Consider the following 18480-nt stretch of genomic DNA (forward strand, 5'->3'; position numbering starts at 1 on the left):
TTAAAAGCTAACATAAGCAGTAGCATTTACAAATAACAGCATATCTAAAAGTATGAGACAACAACAAACAAAAAACATAGGCCTACCATTAAAAGCCATGCTTGCACAGGTTCTGCGCGATCCTCTTCAATTATATCCTCTGCTTCTCAATCGGGCTCAAACTGATAAGCGATATTAACAACGCCGTTGTTTACAATACAACCGGAGCACATGCTGCTGAGGTGAGGGGCGGGACGTTTAGCCAATCACAACACACAGGGCTAGCTAACCAATCAGAGCCCATTGCCTATTTCTGAGGGCGGGTCTTCATAAAAACAGGAAAAGATCAGCCTGTTTCTCAGAGAAGGGACAGAGCAGTGTGGAATAAAGGTAAATTATGTGAAAAATAATGCTTTTTTTTTTAAACGAAGCATTAACACATGTTAGACTGTACCCCATAAACACAATCCAGTGAACCACCCCTTTAAATCTATATTAGATTTTATAGTGGGTGGACACTAATGGATTTCAGTCATACCGTTGATGGAGCATAAAACTACACCACTTTAAATTATACAGGCTTTTCATAAACAGGTTATTTCCACCTGAATGACCACACTTTCATTATACAGTGGGAATAGAAAAGAATCACCCCTTTAAAATAATCACATTTTGTTGCTTTGCAGCCTGAAATGAAGACGGACACAGTTTTTGTTTTATCCAGCTGTATATTTACTCAGTGCAACTTATAACATCCAAGTGAAAGATATATTGTCAATGGGAAGAAGGTTTACCTTCCAACATGACAATGACCAAAGCACGCAGCAAAACTGAGCACACAGTGGTTGAAGGAGAAAAAGATGAATGTCCTTGCATGGTCTAGTCAGAGCCCAGAATTAAACTCCATTGAAAATCTGTGGAATGACTTGAAGACTGCAGTCCACAAACGGTCGCCATCAAATTTAACTGAACTTTGAGCAGTTGTGCAAAGTTAGTAGAGACACATCCCAAAAGACTAAAGGCTGTAATTAAAGCAAAAGGTGGTTCAACAAAATACTGGCACAAGGGTGTGATCCTTTTTCCAACTCTTTTTTTTTTTTTCTGACATGTTAGTGTTATATCTTTCACTTGGATGTTACAAGTTGCACTGAGTAAATACAGCTGGATAAAACAAAAACTGTGTCCGGCTGCAAAGCAACAAAATGTGATTATTTTAAAGGGGTTAATTCTTTTATATACCCACTGTATCTTCTTTATTTTACCCTATTTCCCCTCATTCAGGTGGAACAGGCATCTCTGAGCTCCGAACATGCGGCAGTGTTGGCACGTTGCAATGAGAGCGAACTGCGCTGTGTGGCTCTGAAGGCAGAATCAAGGGTGTGGCTCAAGGAGAAGGAGGAGTCAGTGATGCGCCTAGAGGCTGTAAGGCGGGATCATGAGAGACTGACAGCTCTGCAACAGAGACAGGAGGCGGAGTTAGAAGAGTTGTTGGCCAAACACAGTCAACTGAAAAGCAGCAGTCGCAGTCTAGAAGCTCAATATAAAGACACTGAGGCCAGGTACAGTGTCTTAGACAAGTTTAATTTAATTTATTTATTTAATAATAAATTAATAATCATTTATTTATTTGAAAATAAATAAATTTATAATAATTTATTCAGTAAATAATTTTAGCTGATTCGCATAAGAGGTCAAAGGGATAAAATGTGAGGTTATTTATTTATTTAATTAATTAAATAAATTATTTTTTTTATAATTTAATAATAATAATTTTAGCATACTCACAAAAGTGGTCCAAGAGGAAAAACGGTGAGGTTATTTAATTGTGACCCAGTGACACAAAACTAGTCATATTGAGATTTAAACATCATCTGAAAGCTGAATAAATAAGCTTTCCATTGATGTATGGTTTGTTGTTAGGATAGGACAATATTTGGTCGAGATACAACTATTTGAAAATCTGGAATCTGAGGGTGCAAAAAAATCTAAATATTGAGAAAATCGCCTTTAAAGTTGTCCAAATAAAGTTCTTAGCAATGCATATTACTAATCAAAAATTAAGTTTTTATATATTTACGGTAGGAAATTTACAAAATATCTTCATGGAACATGATCTTTACTTAATATCCTAATGATTTTTGGCATAAAAGAAAAATCTATAATTTTGAACCATACAATGTATTTTTGGCTTTTGCTAAAAATATACCCCAGTGACTTAAGACTAGTTTTGTCGTCCAGGGTCACAATTAAGAATAATAATTAATTAAGAATAAATTAATAGTACTTTTAGATAATATATGTGTTTTTTTAGGTCATGTCTTGTTTGAAGTCAGTCTGTGAAGAATCGAAATATGAATACACAAGGTGTATGAAAAAAGTAAAATAAATGTAGATTCCAAGAAAGTATTAAAGAATATTACTAAAATAAAACATACAATAACACACCACATACATACAGATTTTTTTATTACACATAAAACTTTTACACATAATAATAAAAAATCTTAAGACTTTGATGTAGCTTGGTTTTAATAAATAGTATGTTGATATAAACATAACTATAGTATTGGTTTATTGTTGTTAAAGTAGTTGTTGTTCCATGTGACTTTAAAATCATGAAATTAAAACATGAATTTACAGTAGCTGAAATAAACGAAATAATCTCGATTTATGATTTATAAAAATATCTTTAATTTAAGGCTTGTAAAATTTTCTAAATACCGTACTTGTCTAGATATAAGGAGCTGTTGGAGCGAAAAGCAAAGTTGGAGGAGGCAGAGGAATCGATACGTGTGGAGAGACAGAAAATGGAGAAAGTGACACAAGGGCAGGTGGAGAGCGAGAAAGAGCTGGAGAGACTGAAAATGGACAATGAAAGGTGAGAAAAAGTCATAATTGTGGTGACCACAACACTGGGTTGAAGTTACAGTTGAGCAGATTCTTTTTTTTTTTTTAAAGGTTTATTTATGGCGTTTTATGCCTTTATTTAGATAGGACAGTATAGGTCAACAGGAAGTGAAGTGGGTGAGAGAGAGGGGGATGGGATCGGGAAAGGTCCACGAGCCGGAACTCGAACTCGTGACACCCAAAGCGCAATGGCGCTGTATGTCGGCGCGCTGCCCACGAGGCCATCAGTGTCGACAGTTGAGCAGATTCATAGGAAAGAGAGAGGAAGTGATGATACCACCCACCACAAACTGCTCTTCACCCACTGTGGTGATCGTAAGCCCCACCAAAGTCTCACCAGAGCATGAGTAATTTCATAGCCCAGTTTTCAACAGTTGTTGCCATGGCGTGACGACCTGTGAAAATATTTGTAAAGCTGGTTGCTTTGGTGATGAACGGGATAAAGAAAATATTTCTACATAACCCAGCAGGAGGCAGTTTACTTTTATTCAGTATGTTCAGTTAGTCAGCTTTGATCACTTGTCTAGATGAAGAGACATAAAAAAAGCATGTCTGGGCTTAACCTCAGAATCTAGAGAAATATTTAGCATGAAGAAAAAAGACAATGAAGTCTACATTAGATGTACTTTTAATAATTTAGAGTTGTATAGAAATATAATAATCACAAATGGCAAAAAAAAAACATTTTCATTAAGCCTTCTTTAAATCTTTTGGGAGTAACATATGACCTTCATTAGATGTGTAGTTTAGTTTAATTCACCTGTTCAATGTATTGACTATCTGTAGATATCAGAACTTGCAGAAGGAGTGGTTTCAGGTGCAGTCCGAGCTGCTGGCTCAGAGTTCAGTTCTGCGGGCAGAGTTGAGTATGGCTCAGCTTGAACGGACCAGACTGGAGGGAGAACTCAGCACTCTTAAAGAGCACAACCAACAGCTGGATCTCAACAACGTCCGTCTCAGCAGCCAAAACCAGGTCTGAGCACAATGCAAATTATGACAGTGTCTGTATATATACAGTATATAAGATTTTTTTTTAATCATGAATCAAATATTCAGCAAGGACAATTTTAATTAAATCAGCATATTACAAATCAGCAAATTACAGTGATTTCTGAAAGATCATGTGACACCGAAGATATAGTAATATCTGGAGTAATGATTCTGAAAATTCAGCTTTACCATCACAGGAATTCTTTTAAATAAAATAATAAAAAATAGATTGAAATAGATTATTTTATAGGTTATAATGGTTAGTAATATATATATATATATATACTGTATTTTTTATCAAATGTAGCCTTCACATGATGTCTTTAAATGTAAATTATTAGAGATTCAATTATTATTAATTTTATGTGTTGTATCATTTATTTTATATCATAATGCTTCAGTTTTACATTTTTCAAAATTATTTACAGGTTCAGATTTTGTGGTTTTATTATGTATTTCATTATACTGAAAGTCTAATATTAATCACGTTAACTACAAAAAAGTTTAATAATAACTATTTTAATTTATAGTATCATTTATTGCCCTAGTATTTATATGTTTGCTATAGCTCCTAACCCAGTTGAAGGCGAACTTGGAGGAGGAGAACCGACATCTCGTAGAGCAGAACCAGAATCTGGCCAAAGATAACAAGGCCCTACTGGAGAGCAACCTGGAGAGCCGAGACCAGCACCACAACCAGCAGAGAGAGTACCTGTAAGAGCACACACACATTTGCAGCTCACTTTTATCCACCTTTTCCACATGCACCATGTAGAACGTTCAGCTGTGTACCACCTGCATCATGTTTTTCTCTCCCATCCATCCATCTCTCTCCACCTCAGTGACAAGCTCAACGAGCTGCGCAGGGAGAAGCAGAAGCTGGTGGATAAGATAATGGATCAGTATCGTGTTTTGGAGCCGGGTCTGCCTGGCATGTGTCCACCCAAACAACCAAAGTTAGTCAAGCTTTAACATCTGTCTCTAGCAGAACTTTTCACCATGGACTCGTTGCTTTACTCACTGTATGCTCTCTTTCATCTTGACATCCTGCCGTTTTTCTCTTTTACCTTTTTTTGACTTATCTGAATCTTACTCGAAGCCTTTCAATCACCTATAAATTCTCTTGTGGCTTCAGGAAGTCAAACTGGATAGCGGACCGCATGAAGAAGCTGATAAAACCTAAAGGTGGAAGCAAAGAAGGCCGCGCTCAGTTTATTGCTGCTGGAAGTATAGAGAACCTCGCGGATACTGTAGACGGTGCTCCCATCTCTTCAGCTCCAGCGCCTGGTGAGACTGCAGAGCTGTATGGCTGGTGTAATAACATTAGATGTACTGTACCACAGAGCGTAAGAGAGTGCCAGGAAGTTAAGACTGCAGGGCTCCCTGGACTCTGTAAAACACAAAAAGGTCCCCAAAAGCCCATAACAATGAATGATGCTGTTACCCTACCACATTATGCCATTCCCTTGGATCACAACCAAACATAGTAATTCTGTGTTTATGTGAAGGAGCAGTGGAATGGAATTTGCAGATCAAATTAATATTGCACAGAGTGTATACAGCATTGAGATTTATGGTAATATAAATACTAGTATACTAGATATAATAATACTAATAATACTAAATCTAGTAATACTGTATAAATAATAATAATGTATAAATAAAGTAACAGTGTAACATTACTTATATGTAATGTATTTTCTGTGTATATGGTAGATACATATGACATGGCATTGACTTTTTTTGAGCAAATAAGGGGATTTGTAATTTTTAGAATATATCCAGTATGTTTTCCTTTGTCGTGCTCATAAAAAAGTTCTGTATTTTGAGAAATATATTAAAATTCCATACATTTAAATTAGTATTATACCAGTTTATGTGTGAAAGTCACAAAAAGTGTTTTAAAAATGATTATTTTAGCGCCATTATTTATTTATTTTTGCTTTGTAACTTTTTTCTTGACAATTAAGCACATTTCACCTCAAATTCCCATATGGTAATATATCTGGATTTATTTTTATTTTCAGTGATGATTCTGTTTTTGATTCTTGTAATTTTTTTGTAAACAGCATATATTTTCAGCATAAATTAAAGGCAGCACAACAAATACAGTATTAACAATGTGTAAATTTAAATAAGATATTTTATTTATTGTATCTTTTTTTTGTAATTGTTTATATAGTATATATTTATATTATTTTATATTTTTTCAAGTTAGAATAATGAGAATTTGGGGGGATAATGTGCTTAATAATTTTGAAAATAATGTCACAGTGCAAAAAAAAAACCTTAATTGTTAGGTTTGTAAGATTCATCCATAAATACCTTTACCTCAACAGAAAGAGAATGAAAATATCTTATCTTTTTCAAAGTACTCTCTTCACTGTTTCACCCCTCAGTTCAAGAGCAGGATCCCATCAGTGCTCCAGTCTCTCCGAGTTCACTAAGGAGAATCTCATCTCAGGCAGATGAAGACCAACCCAAAGCTAATCTGCGAAGTGGTCGGCGCAAGCTGGGCTCCCGGCACGGCTGGGCTCTCGGCAGGGGCAGAGGAGGAATTTCCCAGTCCTTCAGCCCAGGAGACCAGCGCGTACAGCCTCGCATCCGTCTGCACTCTTCCCAAACAGGCGCCATGGCCCTCTGGGAACATGACGGCAGCCCTACACCCAGCCAGGACAGCCCTAGTGAGGAGGGGAGAGGTAAGAAGGGTAAAGATATAGGGTAAACTAGATAGGGTAGAAGGAAATGAAATTTGCTTAAGGTTGTAAAATAACATGCATTTGTATTTGTTTTTTGTTGATTATAATATCTGTATGTGTGTTTTAGTTGATAGTGAGGAGAACATCTCACCTGCACACTCTGATGTCAGCCGTGTATCATCTGGAACAGAAGGTCAGTCTACAGCAGTGGCTTTTAACTGGTGGATTTTTGTCATCTGTCAACTGGTAGAAGCTAGACACATTAGGTTAATGCCAAAACATCGACATGCTCTTACGATTTAAACATAATCAAACTACACAAGGTAAAATAAAATACAATCCAGAAATTAAATATGGTTTCACTTGTAATAAGGATAAAGATTGTCTTTCAAAACTATATTAAGTCAATATAAAAACAAGCTGTCTCTTCTTTTCCATTCAGCCTGTCATATTAATACATTTGAACATGGATAAAATACTATATTTCAAGAAAAGTTTTGTTTGCTTTAAATTAGTTAGAATAATTAGCCACTTAATATTGAGCCAGACCAGTTCAGTTCCTTTTAATTATTGAATATGTCTTGATTTATTTTAAGAATGCCCAAAAATCATTAACAACATCTTTTGTCTCTCTCCTTTAGATTTTCACTCCAGTTTTGACAAGCCACAGGACACAGAAAATAAACAAGCATAAAGCAATAACAATTTGTTAACGCTCATTTAACTACCTTTATCCCTTGGTTTTTAAACAATTTTATATATAAAACATCCATAAAGCATATAGTGTACACTTACTATATGTAATGGTCCAGTACATTTATTGTGGGAAAACAAATAAATTAATTTAAAACACATATGTATGATGCATCCATCATTAATACACTCCATATATTTATAGATATGCGACTATCATGACTTTAATTAAATATTATACTAAATTATTATACTTATATAGTGGATGAGGTTGTAGTTCTTATCCTCACCAGTGGTTGGTGTGCTGGTGCCTTTGTATCTGTATAATTATGAGAGTGTCTTATACAAACTGATGCTAACAAGTTATTTATGAGAGCAGATTAATTCATGCTGTCTCGTTGGGAAAAAAAGCTGACACTTTGGAGACTTTGACATTTAGGAAGGAGGCAGAAGATGATGGGGGTCTTAAAACAACGTGGGTGCGGGTAAATAATTTTTTTTTTTTGACAATCCTTGGCTGGGGTGAATCATAACTCAAAAACGACAAATGGAACGCTAATACAATTCATGAATTATGCAGTTGTCATGGCAACATTAATCAAAATGCGTCAGTCCGCAGACCTTTTCGTCGATGAATTGATATACTGAGCACCACGATGCACCGTTTAGAGACTGTCATCCAGTAAACCACATTTTAAGGAATGTCTTGATGCTGCATTCAGAATGTTTAGACGATACACTTTAAATCAATTAATTGTCACAAAGATGCCAAAAACACTTATTTTTTCAGCTAAACAAGAATTGTGAAGTTGTCAGAATTTCGGCTAAAATTAGAGGACCCCCAGAGGGTAGCCTTCGTTAATTTGAGAGGAGAATGATTATTATGAGATCTCATGGGCTGATTGCCTCTGCAAAACAAAGCCACCACATATTTACATGCAACAGATCGTGTGCAGCTATTGCGAGATGAGATGTGACCTCCTGACTCCCTGGAGTTTGTTGAAGATACTAAGACTTTGTGGGGATCATCTGAAATATGGTCACCGGTGATGGTATCTTTCCAAAGCACTCTCATCTAACCCCATTCATTCCCGCTTTCTCCTTCCATCAACAGCTCCTGTCATGCTCCCCTTCCTGGCGCGCTCTCCTCCTCTCCCTCCCTCCCTCACTTGTTTCTCCCCCAGTGTGACATGTGTTTTTGCCTGGTGAAACAAGGCACTTAGTAAATTTGTGAATACTGTTTTAGGCCAAATCCAACATAACGGTGGTGAGCATTGCATGGGCAAGCAAGCACAACTCACATTTTCAGAAAAACAAAAATCATGTTTTCTTAGCAGAAACTTCCTAAAGAATGTAGGCTATATAAAGTGCATATCATGAAAGCTGGGAAGGTAGTTCAATTACACAAAACAAGGTAAGCCTCAAAACCAGAGGAGAATGCCACGGAAACAATGCAAGAGAGTCAAAATAATTGCAAATGCATGAAAAGATCCATCACTGGTGGTAGTGTATTCAGTGTGGGCTGACTCAAGAGCATTGTACAAGATCTATGACAAAATAAAAGATCCATGACAAAAATAGAACCAAACAGGATAAAGATACAATGGATTATTTTATAATGGAGCGAATAGGCAATCGTATATTGCCCACAAATGCAATGCCCACTAATGTCCCACTGTTCCATTATCACGCTAAGCACTCATGCTCCATCTAACATAGTATTTTTTAATAGCAAATGCAACATTTATGGTTTGTACACAGCAACTGACACAATGCCTTTTATTGATATAGCCTAAATCCAAATAGTAGGCTATGATCACTTTGCTCTTTGGTTAACTATTTTTCTAGTGACACTGACACCTGAAATTAAGGGCTGGCTCACACCTAACGCAGTTACTCGTTTTATTGCTGCCGCTTTTAATTTTTGTTTTACTTAAAATGTGCTTAGAGGAACGTACTCTGATCGCTGCGTATCGCTGATTTTTCAGTGTCGCGTACTAGCGCCACGTTTTTAAGAAGTTAAAAGTTTTAAGAATCGTTTCCAATTCTAATCAATTCACTAATCAAACACACCTGAACCAGCTAATCAAGCTCTTACTAGGTATACTTCAAACATTCAGGCAGGTCTGTTGAGATAAGTTGGAGCTAAACTCTGCAGGACACCGCCCCTCCAGGACTGAGTTTGGTGACCCCTGGCCTAGAGCATACAAAACAATGACATGATGGCAACGCACGCTTATAAACAGAGCATTATCGTCCGTTGGTATGGACGCTTATAAAGTTATCCTTACAGTTAAAAGTTTTGCTTATAGCTAATAGTTAATTTGGGTGTGAACAGGAATTTAAACTTAAACGCGTCTGGATAGCCTACTGCTTTTTTCTGTTCAGCTGCGCGTCTGGCGGAAACAACGCGTTCTGTGTGAAAAGCAATTATTAAGAACATTTCTTTAGGTGAACACTATGGAGATAATAATGCTCAGCACCATATTGCTGCAGAGTAATGTGGTAAACAAACTATAATGTTATTTTAACTGCTCCATGTGCTCTGGGGACTTTTGCAATTGTTAGATATTATATTAGGAATATTAAATTAAATATATCCTACACATTTATCTGACAGAGAGATTATATCACCTCTCTCATACAATACAGTAAACATCTTTAATATTTTAGTAGAAACACACACACACAGGCTGCAGACGCTCTGCAGGAGATGAAGTTTAACTTCACTGACGCTTCACTAAAAATAATTCCATCACAATGTGTTATGCAGCCGCAGTGTTTACTGGAGAAGAACAAAAGTAAACGGCATATTTAATTAAAGGATTCATATATGCACAAAAGAGCTGCCACCTATAACCACCTTCACTCTGCTCCTCTGAGATGTGAGCAAATTCTGGTACATTTGAAACTTCTGACTATTTTGACAAAACATTTGCCTGTTCTTTGATGAACATCCTCCTCATATGTAACTCTACCGAAAGTCCTGATGCTTTCTTCAAGCCTCCATCACCCCCACTCCTCCAACCGAGTTTATCGTCTACTCCCCTCAACGCTGGTGTTTAGCTCTGACAGGCTTTCAGCTAGTAAATCAGTGAATTGATCTTGAGGGGCAGCAGAGTGTCCTGGGTTCTGCTACAGATCCATTTTCATTCCACAAGCAGCTCCCTATGCCAGCGTCTCCTCCAGCATCCATAAACATCAGCAACCAACTCCTGCTGACCCCATCCGACTCTTTCAACACTCTCGCTCACACTCATTTACCTGCTCACCCGCTCCCTCGATGAGATGAGGTAACTGTTCTCGCAATGCATGATCAAAGAGCAAACAACACTTTTTTTTAGCAACTTAGTAGTTTGCTTTCTTCATATTACATAGACTAACAGAGGCCCTGGAGCCTGTGGGGGCTGTAGTGACACAATCACACTGCATTTTACACTAGAACTGTTCTAGAACATTTCATCTGCATTTTTTGCTTTTGGTGGGGCAATTATATTATACTAGCTGATGTATTACAAGTATCGAACACATATAATGCCATTGATAGAGAACATAAGTAAACACATGATTGAACAATAACCTTAAGTCTCACGAGGAGCATAAATAAAAACACCCACCATACAGTTTTTTTTCCTAAAAAAATAAATAGCTAAAAAATAAACTAAATGTGGGTTAATAAATGTATGTAGTCTGAATGTAGCATCAATTTGCAATTTAAAAATGTAAAAAAAACGTGCAGAAAAATATTTTTATATGTAAACACCCGACACAAAGAGTTTCCTGATAACCCAGGAGTTCACTCTCTTAAAAATGCTCTTAATTCTTTTTTTTATTTGGATGGAGCTCGTCCCAAAACAGTATGTGCATCATTTGTGGTAGAGTTTGTCACAGTTTGTAGTCCTAAATATTGGAAGAAAATTAACCTTTATGAGTCATTTTCTAATCCTTATCTAGCAGCTTACTGCAAGAGTTATATGACTGTGTATAATTTATATTGTAGAACAAAATTTAAAAATCTCTTCAAGTAATGCTAACTACAGACCTTACTGTACTCATAAATCAAAACCCGGGATTCTTAAAAACCCTTAAGAAATTCCAGAGGGAACTCATGGTGAAGTAGCCTTCCAGTTTGACCTATAAATTGCGTCATAGCTCATTTAAGTAGAAATTCGCTATTTGACTTAGCAGGGAACTGTCAAGACCAAAGTTGCGGAACTAAATATAAAACTTTTGCAATATCTCAAAGCCTAAAATAGAAGCCAAACAAGGACATTTAATTTTAAGAACATGTTTCAAAAAAGTAAATGTTAATGATGAACTACACAGCCAGCGCAGGCCAGACGGGGGACAAACCGAGCGGGGATAGAGCATGCAGCTTGTTCAAACACATTTATGCAGGATTATTTTAAATAAACTGAACAAAAATGCAACTTCTCATTGTCTGGAAATTATGCATTAGCGTTGACATTTTAATGATCGCCTTTTGTGTTCAATGAGGAAAGAAAAAAAATCCTGTGCGTTTGGAGCGACATATGAGGGTGGATAAAAAATGCTAAGCAACTGCAACTTGGTTAGACCAAAATGTAGAGACATACGCTTTTTTTTTTTTTTTTTACCTTGGAACTTAATAATCAAAAATAATAATAATTATTTGGGAAGTCACATTTAAATCCACTTGGCTCAAAAAACACTTCTGGCTGCACCCACAAGATTAAACCAGATTGAAGTGCTATAAACTGCGACAGAGCACCAGGGTGAAATGGCAGGGCTGCGAGTGATAGTGAGCTCCGTTTGACTGGCAGAATCTGGGGTTATGAGTCTGACGATACACAGGGAACGCAGCTGGAGGGAACCAAGAGAGAGAGAGACACGATAGGATCATCGAAAACGAGCGCACGAGGGCATGGGAAAGAGAGATAAGGCGAGAGAGCAGCAAAAAAAGAGAAGATGAGCTCTCATCTCGCTGTGCTTCAGCTGCTGGCGTATAGGATGCACCCCAGTCAGTGTAATAGTCACTGAAGGGTTACTATTTCAGCAGTAGCCCCACACTGGCTGCGTTCACTGTGCCAATACAGCAAATTAAATAACACTTTACTAAGAGGGGGCTAGAGAGGGACACGGAGCTGGATTGCAAGGAGGAAAAAAAATAAGTGCTGATGGGACGGTGATGAAGTCTGGATTTAGGATAATTACTCTGCTGAGTTCTTCCTCCCTCACTCTCTTGCGCTCCTTTTTTCTCCTCCACTCTCATTATTTGGAGAAGCTTGCCGGATGACAGTATCTGAGCTGCCTGTCGCTTATTAAAAAATGAAAATTGCTTCAGATGAGTTTATTAAACTCATCTCTCCCTCTCTCTTTTTCATCTGCCTCCCTCACACTCTCATTTCTTTCACAGATATATAGCAGCATGTTGAGATGAAAGAAGACTCCTCTTTTTTTGGAAAGTGCTATGAAAGATGCACGAATCGTACGATACGAGTGGGGAACAAAATTGTTGCAAAACAATTGAGTTCTTCACGAGGAATTTGTCTCGAGGAACAAAATCAATTTGCATCAATACTTTAAAATATTTCATCTGTTCTAAATCGAATTGCTGACATAATACAATAAACTTGAAGGCTTACGTTGTAATTAATGAAAGTTGCATTAAGAGCAGCCCCAGCCATTAGTTCAGAGAGAGGAGTTGACTTTAATGAGGGTCTTTTATCATACTGGAAGACAGAAAGTACATTGAAGAAGTACAAATAGTGCACTTTCATTATAGGTTAAGTGTTATAACCATTGACATACTCCGTTTCTTCCTTTGATTGCCTTAATTCAATTTTTTATTCAACTCTATAAACAATATTCACATATGATATCTTTTATAATTTCAATGCTAATGCAGTGCAAATCATATAACTGCAGAAAATTGTTCCTGGAAGGAGTAATAATAAGAGTAAGCCATAAATAGATTTGAAAGACACAGAATTTGAGACATAAATGGTCATGCACAGCTATGATATTATTTATGCAATCAACTGGGGGGGGAAATATTATATTTGAAGCAATAATTTTTCTGTTTCATCTAAAAATGTCACACATTCATTCTTCTGTCGAATTTATTTTGAAGAATGTTGGGGTTCAAATAGAGATAGAGCCCACTCACTTCCACTGAACAGACAAAACAAATAAGAAAATAAAAATAAGAAAAGCAGAAAAAATAAATGCTATCTTTGTGTAATTTTTGGGTGAACTACCACTTGTAAGCCCACATTGTTATTAATATTAATACAAATCCAATAGCAATATGACTTCCAACGGGAAGCTAATAGCAATCATTGAATTTCATGGAGCACTGGTTTGGTGATATGAATAAATCAGGTGGTGTCAGGCAGCTGTTGTTGATGTTGTTTGTAGGGGCTGCATCAGGTAAAAGCGAGACAGTGATGTGACGGAAAAGCAGATTGTGTGGCGTTTCCACAGCAACTATGCCATCCTCTCATAATTTGCTCTTTGGCGGTGAACCTGGAGGTAAAAAAACAGGTCTAATAGAGCACAGCAAACACACATACAGTAACAGACATTTGCATGAACACTAATGTTTGGAGTTCGGCTTCTGTGTGAGATCTCAATAACATCATGTCATAACTGTGATTATTCGAGCAAGAATCGTTCATGCAACAGTTCATGTTACATTTTTAAAAAAGTGCAAATAATAGCACCAGTCAATATGGTTGGGGGTGTTTAATATTTAGTGATATGAAATACCAAATTAGTCAGTCTGCTGGTTTTTAATTAATTTATTTTAGCAAGGTAAACACTGCTTCCATTAAAAACACTAATGTAGTCAGTGTTGGTTTGTTATCAGTGCAAGCTACAGACGTACAGCTCATTGCACTAGTTTGTACCCTGTGTCCCAGAACACAGAAAAAACAAACACTGATACATTGACGTCAAAGCTAGGACTACCAATTACTTGTCCTCTCACTGCGGGAGGGATAGATGGAAGACTTTGAGGAGAAAAATACTTAAATTATTTAGATTTTTGAAATGTACATACTGATAAAGTGCACAACTACTGAGTACAGTTTGTTTAGAAAGCATAAATGATCAAGGGTGGTTATGAATTTTAAACAAGTATAAATGTCTGCTATCTCGTAAGGAAGACAAATCAGTGTTAAAACACAAAAGGTAATGAATAATGTTTGGAAGACTTCATTTAAAGTATAAGGGTGTGTGTGTGAGAGAGGGATTTGTGGTCTAGGTAAACCCTACGTTGGATAGTAAAAGGATAGTAAAACATAAGATTTTTGATCTTGTGGGGACAATTTTTGGTCCCCATGAGGAAAACAGCTTTTAAATCATACTAAATTATGTGCCTTTTGTTTGTTTGTTTGAAAAGTAAAAATGCAGAAAGTTTTCTGTGAGGGTTAGTTTTAGGGGATAGAGTATACAGTCTGTACAGTATTAAAGTCTATGGAAAGTCTCAATAAAACATGAAAACCCAACAAGCGTGTGTTTGTGTTTGTGTGATGGATGACAGACCTCGTGGGAAGTATGCAGGCAACATTGTTTCATAGAGCTCTTTGTCAGACTTCAGAAACACACAGAAGATGACCCGGTCCAGCTGACAGCAGATTAAAACAGAAAAAGAGACAAAAAATAAAAAATAAATGACCATAGAGAATCTCACATTCAAGCTCTGATTTTGCTACTGCACAGCAGAAACCAACAATACTTCATAGACACAACTGAGAAGAATGTACCTGTAATAATATATCACAAACTTCATTCAAATGAAACAAATGTGCCCCTTCATCCTTGCTATACTCTCTAAAGCTATAGCAGAAATTTGCTTAAATTCTTGTGAATATAGTCAAATGAAATAAAAGCAATTACGAAAGTAAATAACATTTAAAAAACTGCACATCTTCTAAAACTCCATTATAAGTTCATTTCTGTCAAAGTGTTTGTTTGTTTTTTAAACTGAGATTATTTTCTGTGGCATGAATTGAACTTCAAATATTCCATTTAACTGAAGAAAAAGGTTAATTTATCCAATTCACTGATTTCTGACTTGTAGCCTTCTCAGTCTTGTGGGAAGAGAGGGTCTTCTGAAAAAGACCTCTTGGGTGCAATCGCTTAGCATATTCTAATTTCTTGTCTTTCTAGTCGGAGAGGTGCAGTGCCAGTGATCTAACTGTCCTTGACAGAACACCAGCACCAGTCCCAAATGCTTAATGGCAAGCAACAACATAAAGAATACATCGAGATCCGTGCCAGCATCCTAGAACCCTCATCTCCATGACAACAGTGGTGAGGGCAGGTGGGCTGTTCCTGCTTCTAATCATGTTCCTGTAACACATCATTGCATCCAGCCAGCACTCCTACTCTGCCACTGAAATCTCTCTCTCACTCTCATTTTTCTCTCTTTGGTCTCTATAGATTGTCTTTTTTCATTCCCTTTTGCCTCTCTGGCTCACTCATCCTGTGTCGCTTTGTCTGTCTGATTCAGATTCAAAATGAAGCTTTACATTGCCAAAGCATTTGTAATGTAATGCACTACAGAAATGAGTATGTCAAATTTTCGGTTTGGTTTCTTGGTTAAAAGCATATGGCAAACTATTTACCATACACTATCAATAAGAAAATAATACTATAATATTTTGCTTGTTTATATTAACATACTGTATTAACATTAACATAGAGAATGTTACACTAAATGATATCAAAGTCAATTTTATACATTTTTTTTTTTAAGTTTCAGATGCATAAAATGCATATTTTGTGCAGTTTGTTATTATTAATAGTTGCCTTCTTTCCAAACCAAATCAACAAATCCTCAGTAAACACTGCAGGTGCCATGAAGATTACATGGAGGTGCCAATTTAATTTAACTAAGTGTTTACTAAAAAATGTCTCACATATCTTCATCATCATTTCAAGTTCATTTTGATCCAGACATGAGTGGTTTTGTCCAAGTGGGTGAGTTGTTCTGTAATTAATTAGTCAGTCCATTTCCACTAGCCTGACTCATTCAGGTCGATTTACAGACTGGCTGCGATCATGATAGGTGGGCGTTATCTAATTGACAGGGTAATCAGCCAATCACATCGACATGAAGGTACCGCCTTCTTTTATGTGACCTTTTGCTGTTAGTTTTTCATTACCTCTCACATTCACTCTTAAAAAACATGGTCTTAGATGTACTTAGACATATTTCGTAAGATTTTTTTAAGTGCTGTTGATTATTTTCTCATCCAAATATCTCATCTCAAAGAAAATGCAATACACAATATATAAAATTTTAAAAATAATAAAAGTAGAATAAATAGAATAAATTAAATATATAATAAAATATATAATCATAAAAAGTTAATAAAAAAAAAATACTTTCGCTCTTCCATTCTGTACTATTTTTCTGGATGCATATGGAAAGTGGTAGGTTTAGCAAGCAGTAAAGTGCTGGTTAATTAGTGTGCCGTAATTAGGGTGTCTGTCATTTTGTATGTCTGTAGCGTAAAAGAAGGCAAGAGCAACTAAGCACGCAGCGCAGAGTGAGATGAAAGCTCAGGACAGGAAAGACAGATCAGTGAGAGATGACAGAAGGGAAAAAAGACACAGATGTGACCAGGGAAGAGAGAGAGAGAGAGAGAGAGAGAGAGAGAGAGAGACTGCAGTATGGGATGTGCAGAAGTTTTGTCAAAGACATCCTCATGGCTCATTTCCTGTTAAATTTACTCTGGACTCACATTAAGTCACAGGGGCCAGAGATTGTGCCAATATGTTTGTGGATTTGTTGTATTTGTGCTGTTCTGCAAAGCCTATTCAAGCTCCGTTAGGAACCAATTAAAACTGTGAGGTTATATTTGTGTGTGTGTGCATGCTGACTCAGAAAAGTAACTCCCTACACAGCCACCATCTGTTTGTCACGGCGTGTTCCTCGTCGAACAATAACAACAATGGCAAGAAAAGAACACCAATAGGGAAATGACACACACACCTTCTCGTGGTTTTGCTCCAGGTATTCTCTCACTGTTCTCAGGGCAACTTCGACTGCTTGATCAGGTGGATATCCTGCACCACACACATCGTCCAACCCATGAACACAATACACATCAGATTTATACTAGGACTTTCAATCGATTAACGTTTAAATTACGTTTATTAAAAAGGGCTTAAATTACAATGCGCTGATTGACTAAACAAAACAATCACAATTATTGCACCCAAATAAAGATATTTCAAAGACATTATTGTGGCAGATGAAAGCACTGAATAAACATTTACAAAAGGTTAAAATATTGTCTTTTTATATATATTTTAAATGTTCTTTAAATCTATGCACATGCAGATTTTGGTCATCGCAGCATTCTCATGCTATACAAATTTTGTTAGTGTTTTTTTTTTAAATAATTAATCTAAAAATAAACCATTGATGCATTAAGCTGACAGCCCCAACACAAAGTAAATGAAAACAACCTTGATATTATTATAGATATACACATTACTTTGATTGTAATAATGTAATTTGTATGATTAACCAAGAGGCGTCAGACATCAACATGTTCACACCTTGTCAGCACTCACAATTCTGCCGATGCATGACACCATATTTTCTGCTTAAAGACTCGAAAATGAATCACTGATGGTGGTTGTTTTCGAACTGAAGCTGTTTGACGGGTTCATTTTTGAGTTTAATCTTGACACGTATAGCTAAAAAGGAGGATTATAATCACAGTGACATGCTCTCGCACCTAATCTCTCCTAATCTGACCGTCTAATCCCACCCTTAATCTGAAAATCCCTCATACTACTGCAAGTGATATCCACTCCCAGACTTCCTAAAATGAGGTTCCTACTACATAAACAACCACAAATAAGAACTCATGCATGAGCACGGAGGTCACGGCATAGCCGAGGTTCATAACCGTACCATTGATTAGGTTAGATAGAACAGTGTTTCCCAACCTTTTTTTAGTCGCGGCACCCTTTGGAAATTTTAACAAACTTGTGGCACCCTACAAAATTAATTTTGTCACAATATTTGAATTTCTAACTTCGATATGATCATTTGAAAAGTATAGATATTCGGTACAACAGGGAAGAACTGCAGAATATAATGTCATACATATATTTTTAATATTATAAAAAAAAATGTGTCTATCAATGGTGGCAATCAGTAGGCTAATTTCTATTGAAGAGACCAATTTATATGACAGATTTTAAT

The 18480-nt window shown here is 36.5% G+C and overlaps 2 protein-coding genes across 4 annotated transcripts in view; one reads left to right on the forward strand and one right to left on the reverse strand.

The window, feature by feature from the left end:
* The window catches only part of LOC107676542 (girdin-like), a 21451-nt gene extending 14029 nt beyond the window's left edge, over positions 1–7422 (forward strand). For both annotated transcript variants that reach the window (XM_016471116.1, XM_016471117.1), the window contains exons 21-29: positions 1261–1538; positions 2714–2857; positions 3673–3859; positions 4445–4590; positions 4719–4832; positions 5012–5163; positions 6276–6575; positions 6703–6768; positions 7217–7422. In XM_016471116.1, coding sequence (XP_016326602.1) covers positions 1261–1538; positions 2714–2857; positions 3673–3859; positions 4445–4590; positions 4719–4832; positions 5012–5163; positions 6276–6575; positions 6703–6768; positions 7217–7269 — 1440 coding nt within the window. In that variant the 3' untranslated portion in view covers positions 7270–7422. The remainder of the gene's footprint in view (positions 1–1260; positions 1539–2713; positions 2858–3672; positions 3860–4444; positions 4591–4718; positions 4833–5011; positions 5164–6275; positions 6576–6702; positions 6769–7216) is intronic.
* A 5522-nt stretch (positions 7423–12944) lies between these two features.
* Positions 12945–18480, reverse strand: part of LOC107676530 (O-acetyl-ADP-ribose deacetylase MACROD1-like) — a 74072-nt gene continuing 68536 nt past the window's right edge. For both annotated transcript variants that reach the window (XM_016471093.1, XM_016471092.1), the window contains 3 exons: positions 17254–17327; positions 14796–14877; positions 12945–13775 (listed from right to left, as the gene is read on the reverse strand). In XM_016471093.1, coding sequence (XP_016326579.1) covers positions 13750–13775; positions 14796–14877; positions 17254–17327 — 182 coding nt within the window. In that variant the 3' untranslated portion in view covers positions 12945–13749. The remainder of the gene's footprint in view (positions 13776–14795; positions 14878–17253; positions 17328–18480) is intronic.

The sequence above is a fragment of the Sinocyclocheilus anshuiensis genome, unplaced genomic scaffold (assembly GCF_001515605.1).
Source record: "Sinocyclocheilus anshuiensis isolate Anshui unplaced genomic scaffold, SAMN03320099.WGS_v1.1 scaffold64, whole genome shotgun sequence".
NCBI classification, from domain to species: domain Eukaryota; kingdom Metazoa; phylum Chordata; class Actinopteri; order Cypriniformes; family Cyprinidae; genus Sinocyclocheilus; species Sinocyclocheilus anshuiensis.